Genomic DNA, 27,299 nt, shown 5'->3' on the forward strand with positions numbered 1-27,299 from the left:
TGGGAAAATGTTGGAATCCATCATTAAAGAAGAAATAGCAGGCCATCTGGATAAGAATGGTTCGATCAAGCAGACGCAGCATGGATTCATGAGAGGAAAGTCGTGTTTGACGAACTTACTGGATTTTTATGAAGATGTGCCTAGTGCGGTTGACAGAGGGGAACCAGTAGATGTGGTGTTTTTGGATTTCCAAAAGGCATTTGATAAGGTGCCTCACAAAAGTTTGCTGCAGAAGATTGGGGCACACGGAGTTGGGGGTGTGGTGTTAGCGTGGATTGGGGATTGGCTATCCAACAGGAAGCAGAGAGTTGGAATAAATGGGTGCTTTTCTGGTTGGCAGATGGTGACTAGTGGCGTGCCACAGGGATCGGTACTGGGGACTCAACTGTTTACTATTTACATAGATGATCTGAAGGAGGGGACTGAGTGTAGGGTAACAAAGTTTGCTGATGACACGAAGATAAGTGGGAAATTGAATTGCGTGGAGGAAGCAGAAGGTCTGCAGAGAGATTTGAATAGGCTGAGTGAGTGGGCGAGGATCTGGCAGATGGCGTATAAAGTTGGCAAATGCGAGGTTATTCACTTTGGAAGAAATAATAGCAAATTGGATTATTATTTAAATGGAAAAAAATTACAACATGCTACTGTGCAAAGGGACCTGGGGTTCCTTGTGCATGAGTCGCAAAAACTCAGTCTGCAAGTACAACAGGTGATCAAGAAGTCAAATGGGATGTTGGAATTTATCGCGAGGGGGAGAGAATATAAAAGCAGAGAAGTCTTGCTGCATTTGTACGAGGCATTGATGAGGCCGCAGCTGGAATACTGTGTGCAGTTTTGGTCCCCTTACTTGCGAAAGGATATATTGGCCTTGGAGGGAGTGCAGAGAAGATTCAGCAGGTTGATATCGGAGATGAGGGGTGTAGATTATGAGGAGAGATTGAGCAGATTAGGTTTGTACTCGTTGGAGTTTAGAAGGGTGATCTTATCGAGACCTATAAGATAATGAAGGGGCTGGATGGGGTTGAAGTGGAGAGATTCTTTCCACTTTGAAAGGAAACCAGAACTAGAGGGCACAGCCTCAAAATAAAGGGGAGTCAGTTTAGGACAGAGTTGAGGAGGAACTTCTTCTCTCAGAGGGTGGTGAATCTCTGGAATTCTCTGCCCACTGAAGGAGGCTACCTCATGAATATGTTTAAATCACAGATAGATGGATTTCTGATCGGCAGGGGAATTAAGGGTTATGGGGAGCAGGCAGGTAAGTGGAACTGATTCACTTCAGATCAGCCATGATCTTATTGAATGGCGGGGCAGGCTCGAGGGGCTAGATGGCCTACTCCTACTCCTATTTCTGATGTTCTTATGTTCCAGAGAGCCAGCAGAGACATAATGGACCAAATGATTTCTATTTATGCTGTATCATTCTCTAAAAGAGTGAACATTCAGTATCAGGGACAGAGAGAAGAACCAGTGACTGTGCGATTGAACCCAGCCAGAATCAGCACCATAAAGGGAGGAGTGAGAGGGACACGGTGTAAAAGCTTTGAAACCATTGCATGGTCCTGCAGCAGAACTTTGAGAAATGGAGCACAGCAGATCACCAATTCTCAATATTTCATTAATTTACCTCAAATGCTAACAATGTTATTTTGAATTTACTGTGTGAGGTTTCAATGGCAGTTATTACCCAGCATTCGCTGCGGGTGTGAAAGTGCCCTATTCATCCACAGGAGCCCAGTACGCAGGCGCAGCGCTGTATCTGGTTCATGCGCAGTGTTACTTTGCTCGGAGGCCTACGAGTGCGGGAGACACTTATTTCAAGGGGTGAGAATCGGTGGGGCGGCGGGAGGAATGGAGCCGGGATTCGGGGTGGGGAGGGAACAGAGGCTTCACAAACATCTGCTGTAGGCCGCAAGGCCTGAATAAGAGCCTTCCGGTCCCGGGTTTGCGGCTCCGGGGATTTTATCCGGGATCAGGCCTAGTGCCGTGGCCGCCATCTTTGTTCAGCGGGGAGCAGAGCGCATGCGCAGCAAGTGGGCGGAGCTTCAGGATTTGGGTGACCAGGAGAGACAATGTTTGAGTCATTGACTGACAGGCCGGGTTCATGGATGCTGCCTTTCCCGGGGGAAGGTGCTGCAGGGGGAATAACAGAATAAAAACATGATCAAAATTAGGAGCAGGAGGGGGCATCTAGACCCATCGAGGCTGCTCCGCCATTCAGTAAACACATGGCTTAACTCAATTTTCCTCCAGCCCCAACCTCTCTATCTCATCACTCCCTGGTCGGTAAAATTGTATATAACACAGCTTTGAATATACTCAATGAGCCGGCCTCTCCTGTTCAATGAGGGAGAGAATTTCACAGCTTACTTAACTTCTGAGAGAAGCAATTTCTCCTCATCTCTGTCTTAGATCATTATTTTTAAATTGTTCTCGCAGTTCCAGATTCCGTGTTGAGGGGTAAACCCTTTCAGCATTCACTCTGTCAAGCACCTTCAGAATCTCATATGTTTCAGTAAGATCACGTCTCATTTATCGAAAATCCAATGAGCATAGATGCACCCTGCCGAACCTTTCCTCATAAAACAGACCCCTTCATGCCCGAAATCAGCTCATGAACCTTGTCTGAATTGCTTCCAATGTAAGTATATTCCATCTTAAGTAATCTTATGCGAGAAAACAGGAGGGGAGAATGTTATGGATTTATATTCAGGACTGACAAATGACTGTTGGGGGTGACACAGTGGTTAGCACTTCTGTCTCATAGCGCCAGAGACCCGGTTCAATTCCAGCCTCGGGTGATTGTCTGTATGGAGTTTGCACATTCTCCCTCTGTCCATGTGGGTTTCCTCTGGGTGCTCTGGTTTCCTCCCACACTCCAAAGATGTGCAGATTAGGTTGATTGACAGTGCTAAATTGTCCCTTTGTGTCCCAAGATGAGGGGGAAGGAAAGGGGAGGATTAGTGATGTACGTACATCAGGTTACAGGGATAGGGTCTGAGTAAAGGTGCTCTGTTAGAAACTTGATGCAGACTCAATGGCCCAAAAGGCCTCCTTCTGCACTGCAGAAATTCTGTGATTTTGGAATCTCCTTGGTTAGAAGAAGAGGATTTTCAAGCAATCTCAAACCCCCAAAAAATGTGTATCTCTTAATTTCAAGCCACAATTAACACATGACTCTTGTAATCTCCTTTTGCAGGGAGTTAGAATATTTGAAGATTGCAATTCTTCTCTGATTCCAGTGCTTCTGACTTTCCAGCCGCAGGTTTCAAATTAGAAAACAGTGAAATTGTTTCAGAGGTGAGTATTGTTGAACATTTACCTATAATTTTGAATTTTCGTGCTGTGCTCTGTTATCTGTACTCTGGTTCCACGTCTCTGGGGCTGGTGTGACTCCGTTACTGTGGATCTGAATCCATGTCCATCCATTGCTTTGTTTCACCCCTGCCCTCCCTGATCACCTCTCTGTCATTGTCAGTTCAGAGAAGGATCTGCAGGTTGATACGTGGGATGAAGGCGTTGTTTTGTGAGGAAAGTTTGGGCCTGTACTGACTGGAGTTTAGAGGTGACCATAGTATTGACATCACATTGTGAGGTAGTGATTAGTATAGATGAAGAGAGGATGTTTCCAATGTTGGGGATTCCAGAATTAGTCGGCAGATTGTCAAAATAAAGAGTCCCCCATTTCTGATGGCGAGGAGGAGAAATGTCTTCCCTCAGAGGGCTGTTAGTCTTTGCAAGTCTCTTCCCCAGAGAGCAGTGGAGGCTGCATCATTAAATATACTCAAAATACAGAGATTTTTGATCGAAAAGGGAGTCAAGGGTGACAGGAAGAAAAGTGGAGTTCAGATCACAATCAGATCAGCCATGATCTTGATGGGAGACGATGGCCTTGTGGTATTATTGCTAGACTATTAATTCAGAAACTCAGCTAATGTTTTGGGGACCCGGGTTTGAATCCTGCCATAGAATCATAGAAATCCTACAGTACAGAAGGAGGCCATTCAGCCCATCGAGTCTGCACCGACCACAATCCCACCCCATAGCAGCTGGTGGAATTTGAATTCAATTAAAAATATCTGGAATTAAGAAATGACTGATGACCATGAATCCATTGTCGATTGTCGGAAAAACCTATCTGGTTCACTAATGTGCTTCAGGGAATGAAATCTGCCATCCTTAACTGGTCTGGCCTACATGTGACTCCAAAGCCACAACAATGTGGTTGACTCTCAACTGCCCTTCAAGAGCAACTCGGGATGGGTAATAAATGCTGGCCAGCCAGCAACATCCATGTCCCATGAATGAATAAAAAAAATTCACTTGAGCAGCTTGGTGGGCTGAATTTCGAACTATTTCTTACGATCTGTCAGGAACATGAAATGGTGAGTGTCGATCAGCATTAATTAGCACCTTCAGGAGAATTGGGTCGTGTATATTAAAGTTTAAAGTTTATTTATTAGTCACAAGTAAGGTTTATATTAACACTGCAATGAAGTTACTGTGAAATTCCCCTAGTTGTCACACTCCGGCACCTGTTCGGGTCGATGCACCGAACCAGCACGTCTTTCAGAATGAGGGAGGAAACTCATGCAGACACGGGGAGAACGTGCAAACTCCACACAGACAGTGACCCAAGCCGGAAATCGAACCCGGGTCCCTGGCACTGTGAGGCAGCAGTGCTAACCACTGTGCTACCGTGCTGCAGAATGCTAAATGGAATGAGAGAGAGAGTGTGTATGTGTGAGGGGCGTGGGTGGAGATTTAAAGAATGTTCCATAGAAACTACAATTGTCTGTTTTGAATTTCTATCATGTGCTGACAGTGATGATTTTATTGGAAGGAGAGGTTTTGAAAACGGAAATCTCAAAAGAGTCACTTGATTCATAAGGACGTGAAAATCATCAGCCTTTTTAACATCAGTGTGACTGGAAAAGCGCTGAGATTCACACACCCGTATCAGAGTGTTCCAGTGCACTGATTGTGGAGAGACACAAGGACTCCGACACCATGGAGAAACCATGGAAATGTGGAGACTGTGGGAAGGGATTCAGAGCCCCATCTGAGGTGGAATCTCATCGACGCAGTCACACCGGGGAGAGACCGTTCAGATGCTCCACTTGTGGGAAGGGATTCAATCATTCATCGAATCTGCTGAGACACCAGCGAATTCACACTGAGGAGAGGCTAGTCACCTGCTCACAGTGTGGGAAGGGATTCAGAGATTCATCCACTCTGCTGACACACCAAAAGGTTCACACTGGGGAGAAGCCATTCACCTGTTGTGTGTGTGGAAAAGGATTCAGAGATTCATACACTTTGCTGACACACCACCTAGTTCACACTGGGGAGAAGCCATTCACCTGCCCTGAGTGTGGAAAGGGATTCACTCAGTCATCTAACTTGCTGACACACCAGAGAGTTCACACCGGGGAGAGGCCGTTCAACTGCTCAGTGTGTGGAAAAAGATTCACTCAGTCATCCGCTCTCCTGACACACCAGCGAATTCACACTGGAGAGAGGCCGTTCACCTGCTCTGTTTGTGGAAAGAGATTCACTCTGTCAGCCACCCTGATAGCACATCAGCGCATTCACACTGGGGAGAGGCCTTTCACCTGCTCCGTGTGTGGGAAGGGATTCACTCAATCATCAAATCTGCTGAAACACCAGCAAATTCACTTGGACACAAGCCTTTCACCTGCTCTGAGTTTGGGAAGTGATTCAGTGATTCATCCCAGTTGCTGAGACACCAGAGAGTTTACAAGTGATAACAGGGGTCGAATTCTGTTGTACTGGCCAGTGTAATATTGTAATAGGTGGATCTTCATTTTAAAAATTCAAATTGTATAACCTGAAATGTGAGAAACTGCAGAGCTGGCAGAAATTGTTTAAACAAACAACTAATTTTTAAAAGCTACTGGACATCATATTCTGCCAAACTCCAGCTCAAAAATAAGGCTCATTATATAATCTGATCAAGATCAGCAACAGAGAAAGCTGCAGACTCGATGGGCTGAATGGCCTCCTTCTGCACTGTAAGATTCTATGATTCTATGAGTTCACAAAATTAAAGTTAAAAGTTAAATTTATTTATTAGTCGCAAGTAAGGCTTACATTAACACTGCAATGAAGTTACTGTGAAATTCCCCGAGTCGCCACAGTCCGGCACCTGTTCAGGTCAATGCACCTAAACAGCGCATCTTTCAGACTGTGGGAGGAAACCAGAGCACCCGGAAGAAACCCACACAGACACGGGGAGAATGTGCAGACTCCACACAGACAGTGACCCAAGCTGGGAATTGAACCCGGGTCCCTGGCGCTGTGAGGCAGCAGTGCAGACAGACAGTCAAGAAATCATCAATTCCACTCCCACCCGGAGCTATGGGGATATATTTATACATTATCTCATTTCACAATAAAACCCACACACTGAGTTTCTGATTTGCTTCTGTTATTATTTTGGTGCCCAGCAGGTGGTCTCAGTGTGTGTGTGCGTGCGTGTGCGCATGAGTGCAGAAAGATAGAAACTAGAAGCAGGAGTAGGCCATTCGGCCCTCCGAGCCTGCCCCACCATTCATTTTGATCATGGCTGATCATCGAATTCAATATCCTGATTCCCCCCTTCCTCCCATATCCCTTGATCCCTTTAGTCACATGATCTATATCTAATTACTTCTTGAAATCATATATGCGTGTCTGTGAATGTATTTGTGCATCTGTGAGTTTGTCTGTATCTAGAATCATAGACGATTGACTCACCTGATGAAGGAGCAGCGCTCCAAAAACTTGTGATACCAAATAAACCTGTTGGATTTTAACCTGGTGATGTGAGACTTCTAACTCGAATCATAGAATCCAACAGTGGAGAAGGTGGCCATTCGGCCCATCGAGTCTGCATGACCACAATCCTATTCAGGCCCTATCCCCTTAACGCCATGCATTTACCCTAGCTAGTCCCCCTGACACTAAGGGGCAATTTAGCATGGCCAATCCACATAACCCGCCCATCTTTGATCTGTGGGAGGAAACTGGAGCATCCAGAGGGAACCCACGCAGACACGGGGAGAATGTGCAAACTCCACACAGACAGTGACCTGAAACTTGAATCGAACCCGGGTCCCTGGCGCTGTGAGGCAGCGGTGCTAAGCACTATGCCACAACGCAGTAATCCAGGGAACTGGATTAATTGTTGGATTACACAGTGATATGTTACAGAGCAGGAATCCAGGGGAACTGGATTAATTGTTAGATTACACAGTGATATGTTACAGAGCATTAATCCAGGAGAACTGGATTAATTGTTAGATTACACAGTGATATGTTACAGAGCAGAAATCCAGGAGAACTGGATTAATTGTTAGATTACACAGTGATATGTTACAGAGCAGTAATCCAGGAGAACTGGATTAATTGTTAGATTACACAGTGATATGTTACAGAGTCTTAAAATCTGAAATAAAACAGTCAATGTCACAAATAGTCAACAGGCCCAGCAGCTTCTATGGAGGCAGAAACAGAGTGAAACATACAGCCAAACATCCATATGAATGAGGAGCAGCAGTGGACCATTGGGCCCCTCTGCTCCAGCATTTGACAAGATCCCGACTGATCTGATTGAGGTCAGAACTCCACATTTCTGTCTCCCCCCAAATCCTGACTCTCTTGTCAATCAGGAATCCATTTATTCAGCCTTAAAAATATTCAATGACTCTGTCTCCACTCCTCTCTGGGGAAGAGAATTCCACAGACCAAAGACCCTCTGAGAGAGAGAGAAAAATCTCGTTCTCTCTGTCCCTAACGTTTCAAGTCCAATGCGCTCTCCAGAGCCACACAAAGAAAATCAGGATAAAAGCAAATTACTGTGAATGCTGGAATCTGAAACCAAAAGAGAAAATGCTGGAAAATCCCAGCAGGTCTGGCAGCATCCGTCAGGAGAGAAAAGTGCTGACGTTTCGAGTCCAGATGACCCTTTGTCAAAGACTGACCTCTGAAGAATTGAGAGAGAGAGGAGACAAAATGAAAGATCTGCAAACTGACAAATGTTTCATGGCCCAAGACCAAAGCGAGTTGTAATGGGACAAGTAAAGACACAAAAGATGTTCTGGATGAGGTGTGAATAGCCGGTGAGCAATAGTCTGGGGAGTAGGTACAGAGGAGATGTCAGGGGTAAGTTTTTCACTCAGAGGGTGGTGGGTAGTGGAATCGGCTGCCGTCAGTGGTGGTGCAGGCAAACTCAATACGGTCTTTTAAGAGACTTCTCGATGAGTACATGGAACTTAATAGGATTGAGGGTGATAGGTAAGCCTATATATAAGCCTAGGTAGGTAGGGACATGACCGGCGCAACTTGTGGGCCGAAAGGCCTGTTTGTGCTGTATTTTTTTCTATGTTCTAAAAAACTCAATCAAATTTGTGAGACATGATTTTCCACTCACAAAGCCATGCTGTCCCGAATCAGTCCTTCCATCTCTAAATGCCTGTAGATCCTGTCTCTCAAAATATCTTTGAGCAACTTAGCCACTGCAGATGTGAGGCCCACCCACCAGCCTGTAGTTCCCAGACTTTTCCCTGCAGCCCTTCTTAAACAAAGGCACAACATTTGCCACCGTCCAATCTTCAGGCACCTCACCTGTGACTATCGATGATTCAAATATCTCTGCTCGGAGATCCGCAATTTCCTCTCTAGCCTCCCACAATGTCCTGGGATACACTTCAGCAGGTCCCCGGGATTTATCTACCTTGATGCACTTTAAGACTTCCAGCACCTCCTTCTCTGTTATATGTACACTCCTCAAGACATCACTATTTATTTCCTCAAGTTCCCTAACATCCATGCTTTTCTCAACAAAGGATTTCTCAAAGGATTGTGAATGAAGCCCAGTCCATTGCGCAAACCCGCCTCCCATCCATTGACTCTGTGTACACATCCGGCTGCCTCGGAAAAGCAGCCAGCATAATCAACCCTCGCACCCCGGACATTCACTCTTCCACCTATTTCCTTTGGGAAATGAAACAAAAGTCTGAGCTCACGTACCAACCAACTCAAGAACAGCTTCTTTCCTGTTGCCGTCAGACTTTTGATTGGACCTATCTCGCACTAAGTTAATCTTTCTGTCCACCTTAGCTATGACTGTAACACTAAGAACATAAGAAATAGGAGCAGGAGTAGGCCATCTGGCCCTTCGAGCCTGCCCCGCCATTCAACAAGATCATGGCTGATCTGAAGCGAATCAGTTCCACTTACCCGCCTGCTCCCCATAACCCCTAATTCCCTTATCGATCAGAAAACTATCTACCCGTGATTTAAACATATTCAACGAGGAAGCCTCCACCACTTCAATGGGCAGAGAATTCCAGAGATTCATTACATCCTGCACTCTCTCCTTTCCTTCTCTATGAACTGTATGCCTTGTCTTGATAGTGTGCAAGAAACAATTCTTTTCACTGTATACTAGTACATGTGACAATAATAAATCTAATCAAGTGCATCCTCTGATCTTGTGGAAGGGTGGGGAAGAAATTGCAGAGGCTCTTGCAGAGATATTTGCTTCATCCCTTTCCACTGGTGAAGTTCTGGAAGACTAGAGTGTGGCTAATGTTGTTCCGTTGTTTAAGAAGGGTTGCAAAGAGAAGCCTGGTAATTACAGGTCGGTGAACCTGACAACAGTGGCGGGTAAGTTACTGGAGAGGATTCTGGCCAACCTTTGGATAATCAAGGTCTGGTTAGGGATAGTTGTCAGAGATCCTGGGTACCAGCAACTTTAGGCATTCTTAGTCGACTTGAGTACAAACAGCACTGGACACCAGGCATAATCCAATGTGGGGCCTTTAATGACTTGTGCACAAGGAGAAACCCTGTGCAGCTGTCCCGCAAGTGGTTCTGATGTTACAGAAAAATAACTTGGCAATAATAGTCAATTACAGCAAATCAGAAACCAGGAATGTTTCTAATCCTTCATTGACGGACATATTCGCCAATTAAATCCTAGCTTTTCGCCCTTTCGCGTTCAAAATTGACTTCTGCTAATCTTTTATTTGCATAGCATATCCCCATATCTCGCCTTTGGTATTTGTTATGGAGAAATCTCGTCTTGCTCACCCTCTGGTGAAGGCCGAAAAGCAGAATGTTCTGGGGCCTACGTCAGTGAAGATTAGCCTGTTCATGCTGAAATAGCAGACACTGACTCCTTTGAAGGTCTGCAAGCCGATAAACATTTTCACGAGCTGTTAAAGAGAAGGCAGGAAACTTTAATCTGAGCATTTCCACATAGTCAGCACTGCTTCGTGCATGTGTTAGAGTGGGCCAAGGCTGAGGCAGCTGTCGTATATATATTTATAGAGTGAGAATAGACTAACATTTCGAGTCTGGATGACCCTTTGTCAGAGCTCTGATGAAGGGTCATCCAGACTTTAAATGTTGGCTCTATTCTCTCTCCACAGATGCTGTCAGACCTGCTGACATTTTCCAGCATTTTCTGTTTTTGTTTCAGATTCCAGCATCCGCAATATTTTGCTTTTATCTGTATTTATATATCCAAATGTGCTATGTTAACAAAATGGACCGTTACTAACCGTAATATAAAGCATCATGTGATTTAGCTGACTTGACCATATTCCTATAGTTATTCAGTCATTAAAGACACAGTCATGGAGCATTAAACTTGCCGAGCAGGGCCCCTTGTATCAACACACAGGCAGCTGCTTTGTGAGACTGCTGGCAGCACAGACAAGTCAGAGATTAGAGTGTCTTGAGAAGAGAGATTCATTGTGAAAGCTCAGGGACGGTTGATAAGATGTAGCAATTCTATGATTCTAATGAACATTCTTTCCTCTCATTCCCCAAAAGCTGTGAATCTCCATCCCACACACTCTCCCTCCATTCTCACTCTGCTGTATCTAATACTCACCCTCCCAATTCTCCTGAAGGTGCTGATTGAGGCTGATTGACAGATCCATGCTCACTGCTTCCTGTCCACCACACACAAATCATAAGAAACAGGAGCTGCAGTTGGCCATTCAGCCCATCGAATTGCCTCAACCATTCATTGAGAATTGGCTGATCTACCGCAGCATCATTTCCCACGCTATCCCCCAGATAGAGAGAGAATAGAGCCAATGTTTGGAGTCTGGAGAGAGGAAAGAATGTTCCATAGAAACTAGAATTGCGTGTTCTGAATTTCCATCCTGCACTGACACTGATGACCTCTGTAAACTTGTTTTACAGGATACTGAAAGAGGAATCACAGGCTGAAATCTCAAACGTCACATCTAGATCTGACAGAGTCACATTCCTTGGGACCTGAATATCATCGGCCTTTGAATCGAGGAGAAATGGTTGTCCGGTCTGATGACTTGAAAAGATTTCAAACATCAGTGACTGGAAAAGTGCCAACACACTGCCAGACTGGAGTGAGTGTGTTCCAGTGCACTGAGCTTGAACCAGTTACACAGCCTGAATAAATATCACACCATTCACAGCGGTGGGGAGGGGCGGGGACTGTTCTGTGTGTGGACGAGTCTTCAACTGAAGAGAGAGGAAAGGACACCTGCACCATGGAGAAACCATGGAAATGTGGGGACTGTGGGAAAAGATACAAAGTCCCATCCCTGCTGGAAGCTCATCGGCGCAGCCACACTGGGGAGAGACCATTTACTTGCTCTCAGTGTGGGGAGGGATTCACTCGGGTATCCCATCTGCAGAGACACCAGCGAGTTCACACTGGGGAGAAACCGTTCACCTGCTCTCAGTGTGAGAAGGGATTCACTGATTTATCCACCCTGCGGACGCACCAGCGAGTTCACACTGGGGAGAGGCCGTTCACCTGCTCTCAGTGTGAGAAGGGGTTCAGTCAATTATCTAACCTGCAGACACACCAGCGAGTTCACACTGGGGAGAGGCCGTTCACTTGCTCTCAGTGTGAGAAGGGATTCACTGATTTATCCACCCTGCGGACGCACCAGCGAGTTCACACTGGGGAGAGGCCGTTCACCTGCTCTCAGTGTGAGAAGGGGTTCAGTCAATTATCTAACCTGCAGAGACACCAGCGAGTTCACACTGGGGAGACACCGTTCACCTGCTCTCAGTGTGGGAAGGGATTCACTCGGTCATCCAGCCTGCAGGCACACCAGCGAGTTCACACTGGGGAGAAGCCGTTCACCTGCTCTCAGTGTGAGAAGGGATTCACTGATATTTCCACCCTGCGGAAACACCAGCGAGTTCACACTGGGGAGAGGCCGTTCACCTGCTCTCAGTGTGAGAAAGGGTTCAGTCAATTAGCTAACCTGCAGAGACACCAGCGAGTTCACACAGGGGAGAGACCTTTCACCTGCTCTCAGTGTGGGAAGGGATTCACTGATTTATCCACTCTGCGGAGACACCAGCGAGTTCACACTGGGGAGTGGCCATTCACCTGCTCTCAGTGTGGGAAGGGATTCACTGATTTATTCACCCTGCGGTGTCACCAGCGAGTTCACACTGGGGAGAGGCCGTTCACCTGCTCTCAGTGTGGGAAGGGATTCATAGTTTCATCCCAGCTGCTGAAACACCAGCGAGTTCACGAGTGATTCCAGGGGTTGGATTCTGCTGTTATTCTTTCTGCTCTCAATTACATCCAGGACTGCATTTTGTTCATTCTCACAGTTGGTCAATGGGGAGGGTCGGAGGGTTTCTTTCTGTTGGACTGGCCGGTCTCATGTCTTTGCCTCCAGTGGGCTGATGCTCTTTGAGTCTTGTTGCGAATACCTGGTTTCAAATTTCACACGGATCACAGAGTGACAGGGTGTTAGGAAGTTAAGAGTCACTATTTCTGTTTGAAACTCCCCCAGATGCCCATCCAATTTCCTTTGTAATTGTTTATTGTCTCCACTTCCTCGACCCTCGTAGGCAGCGAGTTCCAGGTCATTACCATTCACTGCATCAAAATATTCTTCCTCACATCCCGCCTTCCTCTCTGACCCAAAACCATAAACCTGTGTCCCTCTCATCCTTGTCCCGTCAGCTAATGGGAACAGCTTTTCTTTGTCCACCTTATCTAAACCTGTCAGAATCTTGTCCACCTCTATCAAATCTCCCCTCAACCTCCTTTGCTCCAAGGAGAACAACCCCAGCCTGTCATTGACAATAAAGAACAAACGAACAGAATATGTTAATACCTGAAATCAAATGGGAATGTTTAATTTCTGATTTAAAGAAATCATGAATATATTGTCACGTACAATAAAGGGATTTGAATAACTCAGCTTGGGTGCAGTTGAATGAAATGTATCAATCTCGTATCCACCCACAGTCTAGAGGAAGTATGGAATGTGTAGCTGGAAATCCCTCCCTAACAGCACTGTGGGTGTACTTACACCTTCGGCATTATAGCAGTTCAGGAAGGCAGTGTTGGCGCTGATCGTGGCCGAGGCAGCTACAGACAGCCACATATCCTGTTATAACTGAAGGACTGCAGATTAAATGCGAGGCATTGTGGGACATGACTATCTTGACCACATTCCTGTGACTGCTCAGTTTCTGCAATCATGAACCATTAAAGCTGCTTAGCAGGGCTCTGAAAGAGGACCTGGTGAGAATATTTACTCATAATGAGTTAGAATTAAACTTATCCCAGGACCGGCTGGTGTTCAGTGGCTGAGATTCCTGAATGTGTAAAAAGGGGGTCTGATCAATCAACAAACAGTGGTAGGTAGTTAGTTAAGAAGCGTTCTCATGCATTATTTGAATTATTTTATCATAAATTTGTGATCAGAACTGTGAGGGACTTGTAACCCAATAGTTGTTGAATTGACGGTAAACTCCAAGTAGCACTGGACTGAAAAGGGGGTCTGACCAAGAAGTGAAGTGATCTCAAGGCATTGTTTAAATTACATCATCATTGGCCAACTTCCCCTTTGTGATGTCACAGTGGAGCCATCCTTGAATCAGCCAATAGGAATCACTCTGCTCCGCGGTGACGCCCCGGGTTCCAGTGAGCAGGCCCGGGCGCGCGGACCCGGGAGCCCCGCCCCCACCCATCGTTCCCCTCCCCCTGCACCACATCGAGCTAAGGTTTCCAGGCTGGCGGCTCCGGCCAGAGTGAGAAGCCGCTCGGTGATCTCCCCCTCCCCCCGGCCCGGGACTGCGCATGTCCAAGGGAGGGGGAAGCTGCGAATTGCAGGGCAGATCCTGCCCCCTGACCTTCTGAGGTGTTGATTAATAGGAAGAGTTGAAGGACCGGAAGGACTCTGGTCCTCCAGCTGATCAGAGCGCGGGCTTTGCGTGAATGAAGATTGAGCTTCAGACAGACTGAAACTTCCTCCTGTCTCCAACATCAGAGAGGTTGTTTCTGTAGTGAAGTGGTTGTCACGTTTGCCTGACACGCGAAAGGTCCCCGGGTCAGAACCGGGCAGGAATGTTAATTTGTTAATTCCAGCATCTGAAAGTGGGAAGGGGGAGGAAGGTGAGCTGTTGCCTGCCTGCCTGCTGTCCGGCCTGCCTGCCGTCTGGCCTGCCTGCCGTCTGGCCTGCCTGCCTGCCGTCTGGCCTGCCTGTCTTCCGTCCGTCCGCCCACTGGAGGGTGCTCTCTCCCTGGAGGGAGAGAGGACACGGAGTGAGTTTCTTTCTTTTTTCTTTCCATCTATGGGAGGGAGGACTGCATGTTTCAACATCGAGGGACTGAGTGGTTGGGCTGGTGCCCTCATCATCAGAAGGTCGGTGCCTGAAAGGGATGGGGGGGGGGGTGAAGTAAATTCAGACTGTTTTTTCCATCTGCGGGCGGGCGGGGTGAAGACACCCCGGACTTGAACTGTTTGCGCCCAAAAGGGCTGGAGGAGTAAAGTCCCCCACCCACTGCTGCTGCCCCCAACACCGGCACCCCCTCCCCTCTTTCCCCCTGACTGGGGCACCGGCCCCCCTCCGTGCCTTGTCCCTCGTCCTCCCTCCTGCTCCTCCGACCTCCTCTCTCGCTCCGGGGAGAGAGCACCTAGATCCCCATCCACCTACCCTACCCTACCCTCCCTTATTTTTCCCTCCTCTTATACGCCCTGCCGTGGCAGAGCCTTCTCGGCCCACCTATGCGGGCGTGGCAGCTGCCAGAGCCCCCGCCGCTCCCAAGGCCCTGCCACCTTTTTCGTTGCTCACGCGGCAGCTCGGGGTGAAGTGCTACGCCCACCCCGACATGTCCATCGAGGCCTGTGTCAAGGCAATGGCTGGGGTTGTCGGCCCCTCAGCCATTGTCGCGGCCTCTAAGATGTCCGGCCGGGCCGTATTCTTTTTGAAGGCCACCCACCCGCCACATTTATCATTCCCCGCGCGCCGCCCTCTACCTTGTATTGTTCTCGCTTCCAAGTTGAAACCGTCCGTCCGCCGCCGCCGCCATTACCCGCACTGCGCATGCTTCAGGTCCCGCCCCTCATTCACTCCGATTGGTTGGAGGACCAGCCGCTCCCGCTCGGTCCTCCAGTCCCGCCCCCTCTTCCTATTGGTCCGGAGCTGGCGTCAATCAGCGCCCGGGCATTGTGATGTGGAGCATGCGCAGTGTCATTGCTGTCCTTGGCGCTTGTTTGTCCCGGAGAAGCGGAGTCAGCGTTAGGCGGTGGCTGGGAGGATTTGGAAACACTTTGTGGATCCGCAAACCCTTCAGAATCATTGTCAGCTCCCTGGTTTGCAGCTGCGGGGCTTCTCCCTCCCTCCCTCCCGGGAACAGACCCAGGTTAACGGCCCCATCCTGGCTCAGCCACTGGAGGATGGTTCACATCAGAGGATGGGGGAGGGGGACAATAAATAAGAGGTTACACTTTGGCCTCAGATCAATGAGGACTCTGATCTCTGGGAAGGAAGGAAACCCTGGGAGGTGGGCGGGGAGGATTCACAAACACCCGCTGGAGGCCCCAACACCCCCAATAAGACCCATTGGTTTTATTGTCAGTCTGCAGACAGGAGCTGGAGAACTGAACCCAGACAGAGGAGAGGGAGGGAGAAAACTGGGAGTGGAGGAAAGAAATGGTGAGATGGATTTGGATTTCAGCCCAGGGAGGAGGGAGAGTGTGTGGGACGGAGATTTACAGATTTGGGGGAACAAGAGAGGAAAAAATGTTCCAGACGAACTAGAATTGTCTGTTCAGAGTTTCTATCGTGTTCTGACAGTGATGACTTTTCTAAACTGTTTTTACAGGATATTGGAAGTGAAAGATTGGCAGACAGAAAATTCAAACCGGACATCACATCTGACAAAGTCATTCAGTTCCTTCGGAGCTGAATATCATTGGTCTTTGAATATAGAAAGAGAAATATTTGTCTGTTCTGCCTGTGGGCAAAGAAATTAAACATCAGTGTGACCGGAAAAGCATTGAGACAAACACACACCCGAGTGAGAGTGTTCCAGTGAACTGAATGTGGAAAGAGCTTTAACCAGTTACACAGCCTGAAAAAACATCACAGTTCACAGCAGGGTGAAACTACGTGTATGTTGTGTGTGTGGATGAGGCTTGAACTGATCATCCAACCTGGAGAAACACAAGGACACCCGCACCATGGAGAAACCGTGGAAATGTGTGGATTGTGGGAAGGGATTCGGTTTCCCATCACAACTGGAAGTTCATCGGCGCAGTCACACTGGGGAGAGACCGTTCACCTGCTCCGTCTGTGGGAAGGGATTCACCCATTCATACAACCTTCTGACTCACCAACGGGTTCACACTGGGGAGAGGCCGTTCACCTGCCCTGTGTGTGGGAAGGGATTCACTCGCTCATCCCACATTGTGACACACCAACTTGTTCACACTGATGAGAGAATGTTTACATGTTCTGACTGTGAGAAGAGTTTTAAATGCAAAAAGGATCTGCTGACACACCAACGAATTCACACTGGGGAGAGACCGTTCACCTGCTCTGTGTGTGGGAAAGGATTCATTCAGTCATCCCACTTGCAGACACATCAACTTGTTCACTCTGATAACAAACTTTTTAATTGTTCCCACTGTGCGAAGAGCTTTAAAAATAAAAAGGATCTGCTAACGCACCAATATGCTCACACTGGGGAGAGGCCATTCACCTGCTGTGTGTGTGGGAAGGGATTCAGCCGTCCATCTGCCCTATTGAACCACCAGAGAATTCACACTGGGGAGAGGCCCTTCACCTGCTCAGACTGTGGGAAGGGATTCACTCGTTCATCCAACTTATTGAATCACCAGCGAGTTCACACTGGGGAGAGGCCGTTCACCTGCTCTGTGTGTGGGAAGGGATTCAGTCAGTCATCCAACCTGCTGACACACCAGAAAGTTCACAGTGCGGAGAGGCCACTTACCTGCTCTGTCTGTGGGAAGGGATTTTCTCATTTATCTTATCTTCTGAAACACCAGCGAGTTCACACTGGGGAGAGGCCGTTCACCTGTAATGTCTGTGGAAAGGGATTTATTCAGTCATCCCACCTGCTAACACACCAGCGAGTTCACAAACGACTGCAAGGTTTGGATTCTACTCTTAATGATGCTGTTAATCATATCCAGGACTGAATCGTGTTCACTCTGACAGTCTTCATCCGTTGAGGTTTAATATTCTGAATAAATATGAAATAGACCAGCTTTGTTTTTTAAAATTGTTGTAGATTTTTGTCTTTCCCACCTGACTGTTTAACATCACCAGGCTGGAGCTCAGAAAAGACAATCGGGGGTGGATCATATGGCAAACAGGACGCAGTCCTTCAGGGTCACAGAGGGACAAACAGCACTTTGCTCTTCCTCGTCTCTCTTCACGACAGCAAAGTACCCGTGTGGTTTAATCCTGAGATGTGCAAGAATCTCAGTCACTCCCTTCTATGTTTCAGCGCTCCTAGACCAGGAACAGAAGTTCCTTTACAACTGTGTTTAGAGTCAGGAAGAACAACAGTGAATGCTGGAAGCATGCTGCTAAATCAGAGATTGGTGCAAAACTGGGATCTGTTCCTGACTGAGAGTGAAATGGCAGGATTAGATTTCCAGACTGAAAATGCAGAAAAGTCTAAAATATTTTAATGTGTTTGTGTGTCAGTGCCAGTTTATTGAACAGAAACCAGCTCAAAATAAATTGGTTAAAGTCTGCATTAAAGTAGCAGCTGGAGAGTTCAAAGGAACCTGTTATCTGCTGGGACAATTAGACAACAATTTGATTCCCACTGAGACCCACAGTGAATGAGGCTCCCGCGGGCCTCATACAAAAAGTGACGCAGACGTTTCAGGGTCAGAGAAAAAGAGTCGGATCTCAACGAAAATGCGCAGGAAATGAAGGCCACAATACAGCCCCAGCTGAATAATATTCCCCCACTGAGCTCAGCCATTGTCAGTGTTGTGAAATGTCACATTTGCCATCCTATTATTCCCGGATCAAATCCAACCATTCTCCGATCCCATCCGCACAAAATCTGCAGATTACCCCGGGTGAATAACTTCCTTAATCTGTACTTAGAAAAATTCTGGATTCGGTGCCTATCTGCCCGGCGACACATTTTAAAAGTGATCTATTATCAAATGCAGCCTCAGAATTGTTCCATTTTCAAGTCCGTGGAGCAGAAATAATAACTGATTGAAATCAGAGCTTTTCTATTTGGGGAATAGAGGGGTACAGTGAAGATTTACTATGCTGATTCCTGGGATGGCAGCTCTGTCATATGAGGAGAGATTAAATCCGTTAGGATTATATTCACTGCGGTTTCGAATAGTGAGAGGGGGTCTCATAGAAACTTATAAAATTCTAACAGGGTTCGACAGGGTAGATCCAGAAGACTGTTCCCAATGGTGGAATCCAGAACCATGGGTCATCTTTTGAAGATAAGGGAAAAACTGAGGTGAAGGGAAATTCCTTCATCCAGAGAGTGTTGAATGTATGGAATTCAATACCACCGAATGTAGTTGAGGCCAAAACGTTGTCTGATTTCAAGAAGAAATTTGATATAGCTCTTGGGGCTAAAGGGGTCGAGGGGGAAGGAGGATCAGGATATTGAATTCCATGATCAGCTATGATTACGATGAATGGCGGAGAAGGCTCCTGCTTCTAGTTTCTATGTTATGAGTCCGTGAAATATTTCCTGGTGCAGAGTTGAGTGACTACTTATCCCCGGTATACTTACAGCACTAACTATTAATTATGTTGAGTCCTGGATGCTACTCATTAATCCCTGTACGTTAGGCTGCTGAATCATTGAATCCCGACAATGCAGGATGGAGCCTGTCCCGACAACAATCCCACCCAGGCCCTATCCCCGTAACCCACATATTTACCCTGCTATCCCCTGACACTTAGGGTAATTTTGCGTGGCCAATCCAGCAAACCTGCACAGTTTAGGAATGTGGAGGGAAACTGGAGCACCTGAGGAAACCCACGCAGACACGGTGAGAAAGTGCAAACTCCACAGAGACAGTGACCCGAGGCTGGAATCGAACCCGTGTCCCTGGGGCTGTGAGGCAACAATGCGAACCACTGCGCCACCGTGTCACCCATAAATGATTAAATTAGAAAAAAGGATCTGCCTTAAGAAAGATTGATGGACTGAGTTCTGAGGAAAGCGAGTTAACCAGTTAATGAGACAGAATAAGTGATGATGTGGGAGAGAGCAGAGAGAGAGCAAAGACTTTAGAAATAAGTTTACGGCCAGGGAAGGAATGTGATTGGAAAGTGCCAGCTATATTAAATCATTAACTAACAGTGATTGGTTCACTGGTTACGGGGCGGCATGATGCCACAATGGTCAGCGCTGCTGTCTCACAGTGTCAGGGACCCGGGTTCAATTCCGGCTTCGGATCACTTTCTGTCTGAGTTTGCATGTTCTCCCAGTGTCTACGTGGGTCCCCTTCGGGTTCTCCTGTTTCCTCCCACAGTCCAAAGATGTGCAGGTTAGGTTGATTGGCCATGCTAAATTGACCCGAGCGTCAGGGGATACGCAGGGTAAATACATGGAGTTGCGGGAGTGGAGCCTGGGTGGTATTGTGACCGGTATAGACTCGATGGGGCGAATGGCCTCCTTCTGCACTGCAGGGATTTTATGATTCGCAGCTGACGTCAGCTCAGGGAGATGAGCCAATCGCAGCACTGAGAAACGCCTCCCTGTTTCTGAATACTTGAAGCTGCCTCTGATCTGAGTTCACTCTGTGATATAAGACTAGAGGCAGCAACTTATTGTAAACATTGTCGCTGCTTACTGTCCAATCAGGAACCATGTATCTCCTGTGTGCTTTACTGATAACAATGACCACGCTGCCCGGTGAGTCTGAGCTCAGATCCTCAGTGTGTGTTTCATGGGTTATATTTGTTCACAGATTTCTCACACATTCTACATTTTGTTGCAGGAATCAATGGCCAAGATTCAGTTTCCCAGGACCCGGCTGAATTAACGGTTCAGGAAGGATTGAACGTAATAGTGAATTGTAATTACACAACAACGGATGCTTTTCCAAATCTCTTCTGGTACATCCAGTATCCCGGGGAAGCTCCGAGATATTTACTGCAGAAATATAGCACGGGGGGCGGAGAAAAGTCTCCAGATTTCCCTGACCGGTTTTCTGCTGATTTGGACAAGGACAAGAAAACAGTTCCTTTAAATATCACTGGGGTCCATGTCTCTGACTCTGCCGTATATCACTGTGCGCTGAGCCCCACACTGCTACAGAGGCGCAGTGAGCCCGTACAAAAACCTGCAAAGGCACTCTCACCTCCTCTCACTGAATCAGATCTGTGACCTGGATTGTGAACTGTTAATACAAACAGAACAATTGTATAACGAAGAGTTAGTCCGAATGTTCTCATTCCATGGTGCTGAATGTGCCATTCTTGTTTAAACACTCTGCAATGCTGAGACTGGGAGAAGTGAACAACAGGGGGCAGCATTGCAGCTTCCATTTTACTATTATTCCTTCCAAAGTGGATAAGCTCACACTTACCAACGCTATACTCCATCTGCCAGATCCTCGCCCACTCACTTAGCCTATCCAAATCTCTCTGCAGACTTACCGCATCCTCCACGCAATTCACTTTCCCACTCATCTTTGTGTCATCCGCAAACTTTGTTACCCAACACTCGGTCCCCTCCTCCAGATCGTCTATGCATATGGTAAATACTTGAGGCCCCAGCACCAATCCCTGTGGCACGCCACTAGTCACCAACTGCCAACCAGAAAAGCACCCATTTATTCCAACTCTCTGCTTCCTGTTAGATAGCCAATCCCCAATCCACGCTAACACTTTACCCCTAACTCCGTGCACCCTGATTTTCTGCAGCAACCTTTTGTGAGGCACCTTATCGAACGCCTTCTGGAAATCCAAAAACACCACATCCACTGGTTCCCCTCTGTCAACCGCACTCGTTACATCAACATAAAAATCCAGTAAATTTGTCAAACACGACTTTCCCTTCATGAATCCATGCTGCGTCTGCTTGATCAAACCATTTTTTTCCAGGTGTCCTGCTATTTCTTCCTTAATGATGAATTCCAGCAATTTCCCAACTACGGACGTTAAGCTAACCGGCCTGTAGTTACCCGCCTTTTGTCTACCTCCTTTTTTAAACAGTGGCGTCACATTAGCTGTTTTCCAATCAGCCGGCACTTCCCCAGAGTCCAGCGTATTTTGATAAATTACAACCAACGCATCCTCTATTACTTCTGCCATTTCTTTCAGTCCCCTGGGATGCATTCCATCCGGGCCCGGGGACTTGTCTACCTTTAGTCCCATTAGCCTCCCAAGCACTACCTCTTTAGTAATAGTAATCATTTTAAGGACCTCATCCCCTACAGTCCCATGACCGTCAATTTTCGGTAAGCTATTTGTGTCCTCTACCGTGAAGACTGATACAAAAAACTTGTTTAAGGCCTCAGCCATTTCCTCGTTTCCCATTATTAAATCCCCCTTCTCATCTACTAAGGGTCCAACATTTACTTTAGCTACTCTTTTCCTTTTTATATATTTGTAAAAACTTTTACTATCTCTCTGTCCCTCCCCCCCCCCCCCTGGGCTTTGCCCCCCCCCCTGGGCTTTGCCCCCCCCCCCCCCGGGCTTTGCCCCCCCCCCCGGGCTTTGCCCCCCCCCGGGCTTTGCCCCCCCCCCCCGGGCTTTGCCCCCCCCGGGCTTTGCCCCCCCCGGGCATTGCCCCCCCCCGAGCATTGCCCCCCCCCGAGCATTGCCCCCCCAACCCACACATCCTGGGACACTAAGTGGCAATTGAGCATGGCCAATCAACCTAACCTGTACATCTTATAAACAGTAAGAAGTCTCACAATACCAGGTTAAAGTCCAACAGGTTTATTTGATCGCACGAGCTTTCGGAGCACTGCTCCTTCATCAGGTGAATGGCCACTCACCTGATGAACCTGGTGTTGTGTGCCCACCCCAGTCCAACGCCGACATCTCCACGTCATCTTATGGACTGCAGATTGATTCTCTGGAGAATCCTGTTCTTTCTCTCTATCAACATTCCTCTGCAAGTTTTATTTCCTTCAAGTACCCATCCAATTTCATTTTGAAATGATTGAATCTTCTGTTCCACCATCCTCATAGGCAGCGAGTTCTAGATCATGTGCTCTCCCTACCTAAATATAAATCTTCCTCAAATCCCTGCTCTACCACTACTCAAGTAATGTCCTGTATGTTACACTTTTATCCAGTATTATAGACATCTGTCTGGCAGCCTGCATGGAGATTTTCAGCTCCCTGTGTCCAGGACAGGAAGCCGTGAGCATGGATCTGTCAATCAGCCTCAATCAGCACCTTCAGGAGAATTGGGAGGGTGAATATTAGATACAGCAGAGTGAGAATTGAGGGAGAGTGTGTGGGATGGAGATTTACTGCGTTTGGGGAATGAGAGAGGAAAGAATGTTCCATAGAAACTAGAATTGTCTGTTCTGAATTTCTGTCCTGTACTGACACTGATGAATTTTGTAATCTCCTTTTGCAGGATATCAGAAGGTGGGGATTTACAGACAGAAATCTCGAATCAAACGTCACATCAACATCTGACAGACATTTGATTGATTGGGACCCGAATATCATTGGCCTTTCAATCTTGAAGGAGAAATCTTTTAATGTTCTGTCTGCGTCAGAATTTTTTATAACATAAATGTGACTGGAAATACACCAAGACACAGACACACCTGAGTGAGAGTGTTCCAGTGCACTGAGTGTGGAAAGAGCTTTAACCAGTTACACAGCCTGAAAATACATCGCAGTATTCACAGCGGGGAGAGACTGTACCCGTGTTCTGTGTGAGATTTAATTGACTGTTTAACCAGGAGGGTGACAAAGACACCTGCACCATGGAGAAACCGTGGAAATGTGGGGACTGTGGGAAGGCATGTCAGTGCCCATCTGAGCTGGAAACCCATCGACGCAGCCACACCGGGGAGAGACCATTCACCTGCCTTGAGTGTAGGAAGTGTTTCACTCAGTCAAGCAACCTGCTGAGACACAAGCGAGTTCACACTGGGGAGAAACCGTACACTTGCTGTGTGTGTGGGAAGGGATTCACACATTCGTCCACCCTGCAGGATCACCAGCGGGTTCACACCGGGGAGAAGCCTGTCACCTGCTCCAAGTGCGGGAAGGGATTCAGTCGGTTATCAAACCTGCAGGAACACCAGCGAGTTCACACTGGGGAGAAACCATGCACCTGTTGGGCGTGTGGGAAAGGATTCACTCAGTCATCCAGCCTGCTGAGACACCAGCGAGTTCACAAGTGATGACAGGGGTTGGATTCTGTTTTATTGCTGCTGTTAATCACATCCAGGACTGAACCATGTTCATTCTGACAGTTGGTGAAGTGGGAGGGTCGGAGGGTTTCTTTCTGCTGGACTGGCCGGTCTCACGACTTTGCTTCTAGTTCGCTGATGCTCTTTGAGCCTGGGAGAGCACATTGCCACTGAAATGATCCACAAAAGCTGATGAAGGACATTTATTTTATCCTGGATAGTAAATAGTGTTTTTCCTACCACTACAGGTAGATTTAAAATAAATACAGAAAGGACTGGAAAAACACAACACGTCTTGCAGCATCTGTGGAGAGAGAAACAGTGTTAATGTTTCACACTACTGGATTGGGAATCAATCTTGTAAACCTCCTCTGAACTGCTTCCAATGTATTTATATCCTTTGTTTAATAGGAGACAAAATTGTACCCTGTGTTCAAGGTGCAATCTCAGCAACGCCCTGCACAACTGAAGCATAACATCTTTACTTCTATGTTCAATTTCTCTCAGAATAAAGGATAGCATTCCATTTATAAGAACTTTGATTTGTTTGAACTAAGATTTATGAGGGTTCTCTTGTTTACAATAACCTCCCCAATCGTAAATCACACCAGGTTCCAGTGACTTAATCATATGGCAAGAAAGAACACTTTAAATGGTGAATTCAGAAAGTTTATTAACCATTAAAAATGTAACGAGTCAGAAAGATAAAAAAGCAAAGTATCGATCAACAGCAAAAGGAGGAGAGCTTAACTTCAACTTCTCCATCCTTCTCAAACCAGGACATGAAGTGATGGCTCTGAAAACGTGGATAACTTGTAAAACCAGCAGCTCTCAACGTCTCTCTGTAGGGCACAGTGTGAGGCACTGCTGCCTCACAGCAGAGGGTTCGAGTCCCGGCTTGGGTCACTGGCTGTGCGGAGTTCGCCCATTCTCCCCGTGTCTGTGCAGGTTTCCTCTGGGTGCTCCGGTTTCCTCCCACAGTCCGAAAGACGTGCTGGTTGGGTACATTGGCCATGCTAAATTCTTCCTCAGTTTACCCAAACAGGCACCAGAGTGTGGCGACTGGGGGATTATCAGAGTAACTTCATTGCAATGTTAATGTAAGTCTATGTGTGACACTAATAAACAAACTATAAAAAAAGTTAACTTTTAAAAACTTCTACCAGATTGGTTTCTCGAATCCCCTTTTTTATACTTTCAAAATGTAGAAAGCCATCCTCAGCTAATTGTTAGGAATTAGCCAATTGGTCTATAACTTGTCAATAATGAAATTGATTTGGTTTTTAGCTAATTGCACATATTGTCTTAATTTTAAGACATACCTTTCTCTCAAACGATATCTCTTAGCTTGGGGTAGCCCAAGTGTTGACCGATAATTGGTTCACATCAGTCATTCAATGTTGAGACATCTTGAACAGGAGCCGATTCATTCCCTCCAGTCAAGGTTAACAAGTCCTTTCATCTTTCTTTATTCTGTCAGCATGGGAAGGGAACATCTTATAATTCCCACAGCATTTTAACCATTCTTAAAGTGTTTATAATTCTAAAAGCTATAAACCTGTGTTCAAATTTATATTTCCAGCCTTTATAACATATGTATTAATGAATCATTTATTATTTAATTGTCTCACAATTAATGCTGTCTATTTAACTAATCTGGCTGCTTTCCAATTGTGGGAACTTCAGGCCACAAAAAAGGTAGTTAGAGTCGTAGAGGTTTACAGCATGGAAACAGGCCTTTCGGCCCAACTTGTCCATGCTGCCCAGTTTTTACCACTAAGCTAGTCCTAATTGCCCTGGAATATTACTCATGATCTGTGCTTCCAAGCATTTTGAATGTGCATCTACAACAAGCAAAAACATGTGATTCATGAAAGGCCCCCCAAAGTCCACATGTAGTCTGGACCACGGCCTATCAGGCCACTCCCGAGGATGAAGTGGTAATGTACCCAGTGTGTTGTGGGGAATGAACTCAGAAGAATCATTCAACACTCAAACCTGATTCAATCGACAAACAGTTTATTGAGTTACGCCAGCGGGGAGAAGCCACAGGGGCTGACCATGTGCAACTCCACCCAACAAAGAATATCATCAATTCTTATCCAGTTACTCAGCCCATCCCGGCTGGACACAATCCAATCAGAATGGTGATAGATTACATACATTATAGGTTCAATAAAATTAGTATCTGGGCATTATGGGGCTTTGTGATCATCTCATGGACAGATAGGTGCCCCCATCATGATGTTTTCCAGACCCCCTCGTCTACCATCCTTGGGGTTTTCTTTGTACATAGACTCAGTTTGAAAAGGGGTGGATTAAAAATTCTCAAATGGATGTCAGCACCCTTCCTTTGTTTCAATCTAATGACCACACGGTCTGGGAACATTTCTATTTAATAATCTCTCCTTTTAAACTCTGTTCTTCAGTATCCAATTCCAGAATTTTCCTTTTCATTGTGTTAATTGTGTCAGGATTAAATCTTTGGACCTGACAGGAAGTTTAACCCAAGATCAATCCAACACAGGATTGGTCAGAATCGTTTCATATGTACCAAATTTTAAATAACTGAAGGGGGCGACCTTTATGCTTAATATCATGGATATTTTTACGTGTGTATATCAAATTTATTTTAAAATATTGTCAACAGTTCACAGCAATGCGATGACTCATGGAGAGGCTCCTTGCACCCCCTAATCACTTCAGACAGCCTTAATCACTTTAGACTCCAAGCAGGGAAACACAGACAATAGCTCAACTGATTAGATTATGCAAGAAGCTCAAATCACAAAGGGAGCCCTCCAGAAACAGATCAGCCCAGGGGAAATGGGATCAGCTCCACCTATCTATAATGGCTGTTTTAATATCTCGCTATTGTGCCACTGCTTTGTGTTATGAGCTGGTACTGATCATGTAACTTGTCGTAAATGTTGAACCTATTACCATATGTTTGGCATGAAGTTCAAAACCCTATAAACTGTAAAGCGCATAATGGCCAGGCAGAGCAGTTGACGAGCAGCTGTCTCTCCCCAGGCCTGCGGTTTTGTTATTTTAAACAGAGAATAAAATTTGTGTTGCCTTTTTGTACTGTACTCATGTCTGCTTGTCTTTCATGCTGGTAGGAAGTGAGAAAACTTCCCCTTACAATAACCATGACAAATTAAAACTCTCAATTTCATGAGTGAGTTTTATCTGGATTAAAATTCCCACACGTTTAGTAAAATATCCTGGAATCCTGTCTCTGGACAGTAAATATGGCTCCAGGTTCATAACTTTTGAAAAAAAAAGCTTTATTCATTACACTTCCATTTTAAAAATCTGTTTGATTTAAATCACAGACAAAAAACCTCAAAGCTTAAAGCGTTCAACCCACAAATATCATCCACACACCAACAGAGAAACTTAGCATGTGCTTTACAATAATAACCAAAATTAATTACTTAAGCATTCTTCTGATTCTGTTTTTAAACTCCCAAAAATGCCTTTAATTAAAGACTCAAGGTAAGGTTAATTCCCCAGAAAGATAAACCTTAACAAATGTAGCCCAAAACAATGATAAAACACATCTACAAACATCCACACAAAAACAAACAAAACACACAGATTCTCACAGCTTGT

General features: G+C 46.3%; 2 protein-coding genes across 6 annotated transcripts in view; both read left to right on the forward strand.

The window, feature by feature from the left end:
* The window catches only part of LOC144485675 (uncharacterized), a 77,450-nt gene extending 50,677 nt beyond the window's left edge, over window positions 1–26,773 (forward strand). Inside the window, exons 1-3 of one of the 5 annotated variants that reach the window (XM_078203777.1) lie at window positions 16,331–17,439; window positions 20,292–20,369; window positions 22,892–26,773. In XM_078203777.1, the coding sequence (XP_078059903.1) occupies window positions 16,506–17,439; window positions 20,292–20,369; window positions 22,892–22,893 (1,014 nt within the window). In that variant the 5' untranslated portion in view covers window positions 16,331–16,505 and the 3' untranslated portion in view covers window positions 22,894–26,773. Of the gene's footprint in view, window positions 1–16,147; window positions 20,207–20,291; window positions 20,410–22,891 lie in introns of those variants that run through there. The other 4 variants (XM_078203776.1, XM_078203778.1, XR_013496183.1 and 1 more) reach the window with 4 other exon arrangements.
* Window positions 1,757–13,233, forward strand: LOC144485678 (uncharacterized). Its single transcript, XM_078203787.1, has 3 exons — window positions 1,757–1,821; window positions 3,197–3,297; window positions 11,221–13,233. The coding sequence occupies exon 3, from the start codon at window positions 11,550–11,552 to the stop codon at window positions 12,558–12,560; it is 1,011 nt and encodes a 336-aa protein (XP_078059913.1). The 5' UTR covers window positions 1,757–1,821; window positions 3,197–3,297; window positions 11,221–11,549; the 3' UTR covers window positions 12,561–13,233.
* Window positions 26,774–27,299: the final 526 nt, after the last annotated feature.

This window comes from Mustelus asterias, unplaced genomic scaffold, assembly GCF_964213995.1.
Source record: "Mustelus asterias unplaced genomic scaffold, sMusAst1.hap1.1 HAP1_SCAFFOLD_210, whole genome shotgun sequence".
Taxonomy (NCBI): Eukaryota; Metazoa; Chordata; class Chondrichthyes; order Carcharhiniformes; family Triakidae; genus Mustelus; species Mustelus asterias.

Bases quoted from the DNA above. Each gene is read 5' to 3' on its own strand.
- LOC144485678 (XM_078203787.1), top strand. From the start codon at position 11,550: ATGGAGAAACCATGGAAATGTGGGGACTGTGGGAAAAGATACAAAGTC.